The sequence below is a fragment of the Vidua macroura genome, chromosome 3 (genome assembly GCF_024509145.1).
Source record: "Vidua macroura isolate BioBank_ID:100142 chromosome 3, ASM2450914v1, whole genome shotgun sequence".
Taxonomy (NCBI): Eukaryota; Metazoa; Chordata; class Aves; order Passeriformes; family Viduidae; genus Vidua; species Vidua macroura.
This window is the reverse complement of record NC_071573.1, coordinates 85,923,606-85,936,538: the sequence shown is the minus strand read 5'-3', so window position 1 is coordinate 85,936,538 and position 12,933 is coordinate 85,923,606. Positions and strand designations below refer to the sequence as shown.

At 35.4% G+C, this 12,933-nt stretch overlaps 1 protein-coding gene across 2 annotated transcripts in view; it reads left to right on the top strand.

Moving 5' to 3' along the window:
- FAM135A (family with sequence similarity 135 member A) overlaps positions 1-12,933 on the top strand; it is a 79,841-nt gene that overhangs the window by 49,317 nt on the left and 17,591 nt on the right. For both annotated transcript variants that reach the window (XM_053973577.1, XM_053973576.1), the window contains 5 exons: positions 1,950-1,999; positions 3,798-3,953; positions 9,585-9,658; positions 9,950-10,104; positions 10,361-12,665. In XM_053973577.1, coding sequence (XP_053829552.1) covers positions 1,950-1,999; positions 3,798-3,953; positions 9,585-9,658; positions 9,950-10,104; positions 10,361-12,665 — 2,740 coding nt within the window. The remainder of the gene's footprint in view (positions 1-1,949; positions 2,000-3,797; positions 3,954-9,584; positions 9,659-9,949; positions 10,105-10,360; positions 12,666-12,933) is intronic.

Sequence of the window (12,933 nt, the reverse complement as noted above, 5' to 3'; positions counted from 1 at the left end):
AAAGCAGGTGATATAATCCCTCAGATTTTTATTGATATTATCAAATATTATAGCCTTATGAATGATATAAAATGTTACTCCTTTTGTAGAAAGAAACAATTTCAATATTCAGCCATAGCAAACATACGTTGAACTCTGAAGTCTGCAGAATTGAGCTACTAAATTTTAGGCTGAGTGTAGATGATAAAATAAGACATCATTGCTGTTTTTTGGTTTAGTGTTGTTCTACTATACTAAATAAAAATGAGTGAAAGTTCAGTCAGTCATCAACATTTAAAAATAGCTTAAAATTATAGCTTCATTTAATGCAACACAGACTCATGATTTTTAGCTAATTAAAGATAATTAATACCTTTTCTTTCTGGGAAATCTTTCAGATTCCTTCTGGTATCTCAAGACTTAATTCTTCTAAACACTACACAAGGCATTATCAGTGTTTAGGGTGCATTTGTCCATGTCTACATGGACCAGTCCTCTCTCTGGAGAGTCAGTGTGGGCTTGATGCTGGACAAAAGATTACAGAGCTGTTTAAGCACAAGGAAGTTTCTGTTAGGAAAAGGATAGAATAGCAGGTCAATATTTTAATCAACTATAAGTGTGTTTTGCTTTTAATATAAAAAGGAAACCAAACTGGTTTTTAGCAGAGCCAGCAAAATTGCATCAGGTATTTGCTAGGTTAACATTACTGCTATTGAATGTAAGTGCTTAATTTCCTTTTGTGTTGTGTTAGCTCTATTCTGTCTTCTGTTTTTTAATATAGCATCAGAAAAAATATCATGAAGTGCTGTTTAGCAAAAGGTGCAGGTAGTTTCTTTAAACAACTTTTGTCAATTTGTTTCTGAGAACAACATACATTTCTGCAATTTGCTTTTTTTCTCAGAACTCTGTGTTCTGTGAGTTAATTTGTGTGGCATTAAGTTCAAACCTAAGCATGATAAATGCTGTTAGTTCAAAATGAATATATACTTACCAAGTATAGGTGGCATAATTAAAGAGAAGTTCAGTTTACACACTGTTGCTGTTCTGTAAACCTTTGTTCATTATCCATACCCTGAAGTTACTGTTGGGGCTTTCAAGGCATATTTTATTGCTGTGTGTTTTCAAGAAATATTGAACATTTTTCTCCTTAATACTGTGTTTCAAAAATGAAATATAAATTCTTGTTACAGGCAATTTTAGGGTTTATTAATTGTTCCCTTATTACTCATACTTCAGATGCAGAAGGAAATTAAACATAATACCAAATTATTATTTGATTTATCAAATCCCCCAGAGTAAACAGGGCTGTTTAACAAGGAAAAACATCTTTGTGAAGGAATATATCTGTTCTCTTCATAAATGAGTCGTTCAAGGTTCAGATCCAGTTTAAGCTGCTGTTTAAGCTGTTAAATTGATTTGCTCTTAACATTGAGCTACTGAGACATTGCTTAAAGAACAGTTTCATTAACTAAAAAAAAATTCCTCATACAACTAAAGATTTGTATTTATATTCATGTATCTTGTAAGTTATATACATTTAGAAAAATTATATGGGAATAAGGCTTCTCTAGAAAATCTTTTAGAAGAGGAATTGTATTACCTTGGTTTTAAATGATGACATTGCTGCTGAATATCAGTGGATAATCTGAAAACTGTATCATCTAAACTACAGTATTTTCAAATTTAATTTTGAATGGAAAATTGCTGTTCTTGACGAGGTATCATGATAAGCAATCATGATAATTGCAAATACTTTTTTCTTAATTATGTTCTGTCCTCAATCTCAGAAATTGCTATAAGAATTTTAATGGAAGTTTATAATTTACTTAATAACTGTGGCATTTAATATGGCTTGAAGTTTTATTTGATGAATTCTTTTTCATATATTAAAATTGTTTTGTGAGATAATTTGTTTCACTCTGCAACTTGGAAAGTACATTACTCATGGGTATGTCCTCTCATCTTTCCAGAAAACATAGATGTAGAAATTCGTCTTACAGAATTGTGTGAAGAAGTCAAGGTACAGGGCTTTTTTTCATGTATTAAATAAGAGAAATAACTATAAAAGTAGAATGTGCTGATTTTATATGATACTTGGGAATAAACTGTTTGTTTCAGGGATGACAGCATCTATGTTTTTTCCCAGCACTTATTTAAACTCTTCCTACAAAGAGAAATTGTGCAACTGACACCAGAACTGAACTGTTGATCTGGTGTGTCAGTCTAACTATTTGTATCTGTTTGTATTTGTAACTGTGTAACTATTTGTATCATGAAAACGAAAGTTTAGAAAGGTATAAATATATAAATACAAAAATATACTATAGTATAATATAATATTATATTTATATATACTTGTATAAAAATCACACTTTGAATTTTCTGCAGTTATAATTTGATTTTTTGGGATTTGATGGTATCAAATAACAATGATGCAAGACCAAGCAGCAGTAGGTTTTACAAAAGGAAATTCTATAAGTCATCCCCTCATCTAAAAGCACTTGTTCCAATGCTGTCTCCTTTTCCTGTTTTCCCTACATTCTTAAGGAAACACTGTCTACTTTAAATGGCTTAGATTTGTCTCCCCATCTCTCTCCTTAGTCAGAACTAGCCCCAGCTGAATAACTGATTTCTTGGTCATGGCAAAGTCTAAAATACAGGTTTTAGAACTCGTTGAAAGTTTATCCACCCTTTGCTGGCAAGTGGGCCATCTGCCCAGCTTGGAAGCTCACCTTTAGTTACTGCAGTAGTAGCATAACTGCAAGAAAATGTAATATGGCCTTTAAAAGGATGTAATTTGTATAACTGGGGACAAATTCAGCATTGCTAGCTCTCTATGGGCAACTAATAATCGTATTTTATGTATTCAAATAGTTTTTATATTTACATAGCTTCTCTGAATTCTTTCGTTTCTCCTTTAGCTTGCTAAACATTTTCTTTTTTATTCATTCTGTTTTGTACAATTCTTGTCAAAAGTTTCTCTTATTATTGGTTAAGTTGGTGTCTCTGTAGTCCCAGTCCTGTTTTACTCTAGCGCTGTAAAATTGTTAGAGTTGGTTCTTTACTATCTTTTAATTTTAAACCCTTTGCCCCAGTGCCTTATAGACCTACAATGAGTTTCTGAAAACTGTGTTATTTTCTAAAATGTCAGGGAGCATAAGCCTAGCTATCTACAATTACTGTGGGACTGTATCACAGGATTACAGTATGTTGTAAAGAAAGCAAAACTTGTTTCACACTGAATTTGTCTTGGTATGATCTGGTTCTAGGAAGCCTGTGCTGTAACACTGCTTCCTGACTATGCATAAAATGTATGTAGATATATAGCTTCTTATAAAGGTTATTGTGAGCTATAACTATTCTGAAATTGAGATACCTTTATGAAATTCTTATGATTTTATAAAAGTTAGACTAACGTAGCAAGTGTCAATTTTTGGTTTCCTGATTCCTCTTCCTTTCAGGCACACAGTATTTTTATATGTTAGAAAATACAAGAGTTGAACTCACTTATCTTTGCCATAAGTGGAATTATTATTTTAATTTTTAGACAGGAGTCCTTACTCTAAAAAGCAATGGGACAATATTTAATACAACATAAAATAATCTATTACTGTTGTAACATAGATTGATCCAGTGTCTTGGTTTGAGGAAACTCCAGGACATCCCGTTTTAATACTTAGTTGAAACAGTTCTCATTAGGAAGTCACTTTTTAAATTAAAATTCTCAATAAGATAAAGTATATTTTTTTATTATTATTCCTGTGTGTACATTATGGTTTCATCAGTGAATCACATAAATATTTTTTTCCTGACTTCAGAAAATGGAAAATCCTGATGAACTGGCAGAACTTATAAATATGAATCTTGCTCAGCTTTGCTCACTTCTGATGGCTCTCTGGGGGCAGTTTCTGGAGGTCATTACCTTACAAGAGGAGGTCACAGCTTTGCTAGCACAAGAGCATCACACATTAAGAGTAAGTATTGACCCAGAGACCTTCATACGCTTACTGGGACACATTGTTATGCTAATGTTTATCAAAATGAGACTCCAGATTACCATTTTTCTATTTATATTTCGAAAAGCTGGTTGGAATTGTAAAGGGAGCTGTTGCATTTCATTTGTTACCTTGTATATAATGTATTATGTTGGAATATAATGCATAAAACATATTTATGTTTACGAACCAAGTAATTCACTGTTCTTTTGACTAAGAAATGCAGTTCAGAAGGCAGATTGCAGGCTGTGGAATAACATATATTTGTGCAGACTGATGTCCTTTTCCGTGGGAGCCATGTCTAGTGCCCACCCTACATTTTATTTCTCTGCTGCATTTAGGCTGCCTGCTTATGTCATAAACAAAGTGTGTTTCTTTCTGAATTAAGAGTTTGTGATGTTAATAAGTTTTGAAAAGTCTTTTACATGGAATTTTGTAAAAGAAGTGTATGTGAAATGATCTGGCCTGTGAGTATGTGTGTGTGTACACTAACACATCTGTAGTGCTGTTGGTCCATCTATGGGTGTGTGCAATTGCTGTGGGCTCTCTGCAAGCAGAACCACAGCAGTGCTCTTTCCCATAGTGAAATATAATCAAGTATGGACTAAAACACTACTCTTACTTGATAAATCACATTGTTTAGTGAGGTTATTATGGTTGTGGAAATAGCCTGTTATGGAGAATAAATGGAATCTAAGGGTTATTTGTTTGATGTGCTAGCCATAAGAAAGGTGTCACTTTATTGTCTATGAATCTTACTTACCTCTCTGTGGTTTTTGTATAAATATGGGAGTCCCTCAAGTTAACTGGTGGAAGGTATGAAACAAGAATACTGTTTCATTTAACCTGCATTTGCATTCAGCTGCTGGTATGTTACTGTTTGTACAAATTTATATTTAATAAAACCAAAGAAAGAATTAATATATTAATTTTACTGCTTCAGAAAAGACACTGCTAATGATGATGTATTTATCTTCTTAAATGTGGTTCTTTTAAAATCTGTGATATAAGTAATCCTCTATATCTCATAAATGCTTTAATTGTTGAATTTTCCTGCAATTGTTTTAGAGAATATAAATCAAAGTATTTCATTATACTATGGGAATTGAGATATTGCACATATTAAGAGCATTTCTGTGATGCTTTCCAATTTGAAAAAAAAATTCAAATAAGAGTCCCCTTCCTCCCTATGAAAAAGAAATAGTATAACTTGATTTCATATCTGCATGCCCTGTGTGATTTTGAATTGCTGTTATGCTCACTCCTTTTGTTATGTCTCACTGTACTTTGTGGATACCTATAATTGATCAAAGACTGGAGAGGAGATGCAAGGCATGGATAATCCAGAAATTACATTTTTATTTAGTGCCTGATAGCAGAAAGCAAGCAAGCTGACTCTGTAAGAATTGCATAATACAGCATTGAGAAGGGGTGTTTACCTGAGCCAAGTTAGATAGAACCAGCAATGTGATATTACTTCATTTTTAAATGGACACTTGTTTTCTGCACTCCAAGCTGATATGAGTTATTGTGAATACTTGGCAAATATATGGAATTAAAATATACATAAGAAACCATTGCTCACTGGGCTTCCCTTGTGGCAGTAGAGCAGGTATTCACAATCCATAAATTCAGTAGATCTTTAAATTAAAAAGAGATGCTAAATTTCAGCCCAATGTTTTCTGAGAGTATGTTCAGTTGTTGGTTTTGGATCTTGTTTCTCAGTGCTTAATATAAGAAATTGTAACTTTTATTAATAACATCTTGAGAATTTATATTCAGAGGGATTGTTTAAACATACCTCGGGAAATCTACATTGATGATCATGTTCCACTGGAGCCATTATGCACATACCAAATGATGCAGGCTTTCTGGTTATTGGATTTCATTGATATTTAAAAGATGACCTACTAATTCTCCTCTTTGGAGACTAGATGTCATGGAATTGAATGGAATTGTTAAGGCTGGAAAAGACCTTTAAGGTCAAGTCCAACTATCAACCCAGCACCACCACGTTCAGCACTAAACCAGATGTCCATGTGCCACATCCAGATGTATTTTGAACGCTCCCACAGATGGCGATTCCACCACTTCCCTGGGCAGTCTGTTCAAATACTTTACAACTCCTTCTGTGAAAAACAAAATCCTAATATCCAACCTAGACCTCCCCTGACAAAACTTAAGGCCATTTCCTCTTGTCTTTTCACCTGGGACATGGCAGAAGAGACCAATTCCCACCTGGCTACAACCTCTTTTCAGGTAGTTGTAGAGAGTACAGGGGAGAGGCTCTCCCCTGAGCCTCCTTTTCTTCAGGCTAAAGATGACCCACTAATTCTCCTCTTAAGAGACTTAACCTTAAGAAACCTTTTTATTTTGGAAATGGATACTTTGATGTGTTCACTACTGGATGCTAAATCTCATTTTATCTTTTCTTCCTGCAATATTTCCAGACTATACCTTCCACAGGAAATTTCTCCCTGGGAACATTTATGAATGAACACTTTTAGGGAGTGATTAATCTGAGTGGTTAAGATACATGTGTTAAAATACCCCCTAGAGAGGCCTGCCACCTGGTCAAATGACTTTTATTTGGTCAAATTACTTTCACCCTCTTTGCACAGATGTTTATAAACCAGGTATTTCTGCTGAAGTGTTGTTCAAGTATTGAAATTATTTTAATAGTTTTACTTATGTTTACTTAAGTGTTTCAATATTTAACTCTTTTCAAATACTTGGAAAAGCACTACACTAAAAAGTAAGGAACATTTTAAAACTGAACATCCATCTACTACATGGATCATACTGATCAACCTGATAAAGTTTACAAATATATTTTATTGAAAAAAACTGCTCAGAATATGTTATTTTATATTACAAAACATTTGAACACTAAACTAGTTCATTTCTTTATTCTGTAGTGACATCTTCTGGTAGGTCTGACTAAATTCTTCCAAAATTATTTCTTTCAGTTTGATTAGTCCTAAAATAGGAGAGCTGAAAACTAAGATCTCTGACTGCTATTAATAAATATGCAGACACACAATATGTATTCCACAGCAGTTTTTATACACAGTTCTTCTGTTTACATTGGGAGGACCATAAAAACATGCCTCTGGGAAGTCTAGAGATTAGGAAGAACAGCTGCAGCTTCCTCCTGCAAAGTCCCTGTGGAGTCAGCCCAAGTCAGTGGTTCCTGTGTCACTAACAGAGCTGGCAGTCACTCTGGTTCTGCAGAGCCTGTTTAACAGTGTCCTAGCAAGAGCCTCAGTCCTTCAGTAAGTTAAGCACCTATTAAACATAATAAATTACTGTTGATTTGGGTTCTTTTCTGTCACTAATAAAGACTTATGTGCTTTAGGAGCTTGCTAGTTTTATACTGCTGCTATTCTATGTGGAGCTGTCTGGAGCTGGTATTGAGATTTTCTTCACAAGCACTGGAATTACTTAATTGCAAATGGGATTTATTGCAAATAAAAAAATACCTTCCTCTTCTGTTGAAGAGAGTGCAGTATTCTAAAGATCTACTCTCCATATAACTCCAGTTACTTTATGTGGTGAAGTGCTCACATGTAAACTCAAAACTACCTGGCTTGCTTCCTGGGAACAGCTGTGTGTCCTTTTCTTGACATATACCATAGACATCTACTAATTTGGCAATGTTCCTGTAACTATTACCTGATTGATTAAGATCTTTAATTTTTAAATTGCTTAATTTAAAATTGTAATGTCCACTCTTCATGATCAGTTGTTCTAAAATCTAGTTTTTAAGCAGTAAAATTATCTGTTAAGTCTATTGTATAACAATAGTTCCCCCTTTCTGGGGGAAACGGTAGGGGTTAGCTTAGAAAAAATCATGTATTTGCAAGGTAGATGTCTGTTTAGAAAAGCCAGCTGGGAAAATGCAGCAAATTACTTGGGAACATCAATTCTAATCCCGCATGTGTTTGTATAAACTCCTAACAACAAATTCTGAAAGAAAGCAAAATGAGTTCTGGCAAGACTGGAAGTTGCATTTACAAGAAACTGTTGAATTTTGTGTTTTCTTTTTACTTTAAAGCATTTTCCATGACTATTCAGAGATGATGTTATGGCTAAGATTAATTTCATGTAATACATTACAATAAATTCTGGGAGGTTGGGACAGGATTTTGTGTTTTGTTTGCAAGTTAGAGATGGGGGGAAAATGTTTGGGATTGGGTTTTTTCTTAAGCACCTTGGAAAACTTTTTTCCTCAGCTCTTCTTGAATTAAGAAAACAAAAAAGTGTAGAAGCTACAGAACTTAAGCCAGGTGGTACTCTCTAAAAGTACACTGGGCAGTGTATCAGGAGGGAAAATGAACACCCATGCAAGTTCTTATCTCTGAACAAAATTAATGTGGTCCTGAAAGTCTGATGTTTGCCAGTTCATGGCCAAGATTTTCAGAGAGCCACGTTTGCTCTCAGGATGGGTGCAGATGCTGGCTGTAGCTCTGAGTGAGAGAACTGAGGGAACTGAACTAGGTCTTCACACTTGTTGCCAGTTTCACGCTGAAAACTCCCACAGTCTGTTCAGAAAGTTCCATCATTTAAGAGGAAGACCCAGAGTATATTGAAGAAATAAAGGTGTAGGAGGTCAGGAAGCACTTGATAAATAAATTATTGATTTGGAAGACTAGCATGTAATTCTCTAAGTGGGATAGAAATTTTGTTTAAATTGATACAACCAAATTAATGTTAACGAGCAAGCTGTTGCCAACAACCATTGCACAGCACCTTCTCTTTGGTTTGCTTTTTTCAGATGCAGGTAATTTGGCAGTTGCAAAAATGAAATGCATATTGATTGAATTAATATTTATGTAGAATATTGGAAATGTGAGAAATCTTGTACAAAACCTTTGGGGTTTCTAGATACTACATTTTCAGTACATTGATTATGTTTTCAATTGCAGAAAATTGCTGTATAATTCATATTCTCTATTTTAGCATGTATTTGACGGTAAAATATTGATGGTTTAACACATTTGATGATAAAAAAATATACTCCCATGTGTTATTAAATACCACTTCAGTACTGTATTGTTTGTTGACCTCAAACATACAAGTCTTTAATACAGGGCTTATAATTAATGTACATTCTGTTACTGTCTTCATCATTTCCAGCTGAAATCTTTGCAAACAAAAGATTCTTTTGCACAGTAGTTTACTGTGGGCTAGAGGGTACTTACAGAAAGTTTGAAACACTCCTCTGTATTTTGAGACTGCAGAATATCTAATGGGTTTCTGCCTCAGAAATGTGAATTGAACAGTCATTTCCTTTCTTCCAGTCAAAAATTCCAGTAATATTTTTGTGTGTTATTGTTTGTGCCTGATTTGGACGATTGATTTATTGGAAATAAAATTTTTAGCAGGCAATTGAGTCTAATATAATTCCCAGTTATCCAGAGGACAAATTAAAATTATTTCAGTCACTATTCTTGTCTGTGTCACCCATCCAGAATGAACATCTAAAAAAAAAAGTAACCGTCTGTATTATACATACAATGATACAACATTGATGCATAGGAATGCTGGTGGATTTTTACAAATGATTTATAAGGTAAAATAACCTCTACCTTCATTTGGGTCTTGCAGGTGCGCAGATTTGCTGAAGCATTCTTTTGCTTTGAGCATCCTAGGCAAGCTGCTCTTGCCTTTCAAGAACTACAGTGAGTAGCCTTTGAAATGCCACAGTATCTAGCATGTAGTACTGTTGCTGTATAGTTTCTGTTGTGTAAAAGTAGCATTGCAAAAGTACATAAGAAATTCAAGGGAAACTTTTGTTCTCAATATAGATTTAAAGTACTGGTAGTTATAAAAGAAGTTATTAAATAATCAAGCTATTAATAGTTAATTACTAGAAAAGCTTCTACTAAAATGAATTAAACTGTTGGTAATTTCTGTTAATGTAAAAATAAATAGTTCTGTTTTTTTCATGGAGGACTGCTTCCTTTTTTCAGTGCTCAAAGTCATCTACAGGTGTGTGCAGCTATCAAAAACATTTCCTTCTGCAGTTCTCTTCCACCCCTCCCTATTGAATGCAGTGAATTAGATGGAGATATGAACTCCTTGCCTATTATCTTTGAAGATCGATATTTAGATTCAATTACTGAAGGTAAACACAGCTCACAGTACAATTTTCTTTTTGAAGAAATTAGCAAAATTATGTAAAACTTGAGGGTTTTTTTATAAATTTCTTGCTGGCTTTAAAGGACTACATTTATTTGATAGGATATGGGGTTTGATAGGATATGGGAGCTTGAGTTTTGAGGATGTATAAAATTCTATAATTGTTAGTGTGTTATAGCATCACTTATCTCCATAATCTTATTGTAAACATACTTTCTTTTTTCTCCCCTTTTCTGTGAAAGATTTGGATGTACCCTGGTTGGTAGCTCAGAGTGTTCCAAGGGCAGAGTCCAATAAACTGGATAAGTTAGAAGCTGAAGAAGGTTTCGTTGCTGGTTTCAGTAGCCCAGAACTGAAAATGAGACCTGCTGGTGCCTCCGTCTTTTGGCATTCAGAAGCTGAAAAGATGCTAACAAAAACCTTCAAAGGGAAAAATGAAGATACAAATAAATCCAAAGCTAAGGTTGCTAAGCTCATAAAAACAATGAAAGCTGAAAACACAAAAAAAGTCGTAAAACAGAACTCAAAGGACTCTGTGGTGTTAGTAGGATACAAATGTTTGATAAGTGCAGCACTGGAAAATGCCTGTAGAAGGTTAGATGGCGAGCCTTCATACAATGCTAATGAAGGGCTGGACCCTGGAGTAAGTGGAATTCCTTGTGATACAAAGGCCTGCATCAGGCAAATAACTCGAAGAGACCTTCCATTGTTGCCATATGATGAAATGGCTGTCAAGATTGAAGGTGACCAACCAGGTCCAAGTAGTCCTGTGCACTGTGAAAATGAGGCTATTTTTGATAGACTTACTATCTCCCAGACTGGTTCTGGAACTGTTCAAGCAGACAGTGCTTTACAGCACAGAGGTACACTTGAAGGTTGTCATGGGGGTCAACCAGCTTCCTCAGGAGTCAGGACAACTGAGGTCAAACCAAGTAATAAGAATCTTTATGAAGAGGAGAAAGGAGTGGCTCACACTGGATCATGGACTAAGTTTCCGCAAGATGAAGTGCACGAAAATAATTTGCTGGCACCCAATGTTCAGTCTTCAGAATCTGGAAATAAACTGAATTTGGGAGAACAGGAACCCGTGATTGAAAAGGAAGAGGTCCATGAGAGAAACTGCCAGCATACCAGTGACATCTTGACAAAAATGAAAAGCAATCCACCTACTCTTTCAACAAAAGAAAGTCAAATCTCTGCAAGTGGAGACATGACTAAATTACCAGATGTTAGTGTGACATATGCCTCTTCTAGATTTTCAGATTCAGGTGTAGAAAGTGAACCGAGTTCTTTTGCAACTCACCCCAACCCTGATCATGTTTTTGAAAATGTTCATGGACAAAGTGCACACAATGGTGACAGAGCATTTCCTCAGCCTTTACTAAAACCAGACTGTGCAATAAAAAACACAATCGAAAGCCATTGCACTGAGAGTACAAGTGCTGTAAGTGAAATACAGTCATCCCTGACATCCATAAATTCACTGCCTTCAGATGATGATGAGCTGTCACCTGATGAGAATTCAAAGATGTCTGTTGTACCTGAATGCCAGCTAAGTGACAGCAAAACAGTATTGGATCTAGGAGCAATTGACTTGCCAAAATGTGATGACAGTAAAATATCAAACACCAATTTGCAGCAACAGCTTGCTGTGTATTCAGGGCACTTGGATAACAAAACTCTGTCTATACATTCCTCACTCTCAGGAGAAAAAGATCTGTTACACTTAGTTGCTTCAGATGAGGACACGCCTACTGATGTGGAAAGTTGCAGCCCACAAACAGGCCCTGGCACAACCTGCAAGGACCCTCAGGACCTTGAAAGGCATCCTAGAGCTACAGAAGAAACAGTTAAGTTGTGTTTGGAAACAACTTGTTTGGGTGAGCCATCTTCTGTTTCAGGTTCTTCATCTGTAAATGCAGTGGAAAAAAAAACAAACAAAGGAAAACATAATGAGCCTTTAGAATTTAAGGGCACAGCTGAAGAACTGTCAGGAGCTAAAAGTGAAACTGGTACAGATAATCCTTCTCCAGATGGTAGTGCTGACATGGTAAAGCAAGGGCTTGTTGAAAACTATTTTGGCTCTCAAAGCAGCACAGGTATTTCAGCTATTTGGCCTATGGACAACAGCAATCCTGTTAGCCCTCAAAAGGAAGCATATGAGAAACAAATTATTTGCTCTTCCCAACAAGATGAGGAAGAAGAGGAGGATCAAGACATGATTGAAAATGGGTATTATGAAGAAACGGATTATAGTATATTAGATGGAGCATGCAGTGCTGACCGAGATCATGGCTTAGCAGAAGAGAGAGCCCTGAGATCTGAAATAATTGACAGTGGACACCTGCAAGACATAATGACCGTGCCCCCTGTCTGTACTCCTGGTTGTTTGTCTTTCCCTTCTTCTCTGAGAGACTCTCCCTGCAATGTTATCTCTTCTTCAAAGAATAAATCTGATGCAATTACACAACAGCCAGGCAGCACATCCTACAGCTCAGCTTCAGCTGTTTCCTGGTATGAAAGCTCCCCAAAACCTCAAATGTTAGCGTAAGTGATTGTTTTAAAACAAGCTTTTTACTTTTAGAAATTATGTTAATATAATAGTGAAAGGGGAAAAGAAACATGATTGGCCAGTAGAATGCCCCAGAACTGTGGCTTCTGAATTCTGCATGCCCAAGTAACAGCATGTTCTAGATGTTCAGATAAAAAGTGTCTTAGCACTACACTTCTCTAAGTTATCTTGTCATTTCATGTGGTTTGAAAAACAAGCAAAACAGGATTTTTCTTTGTTACGTTTAAAAAATAATCATCCAGC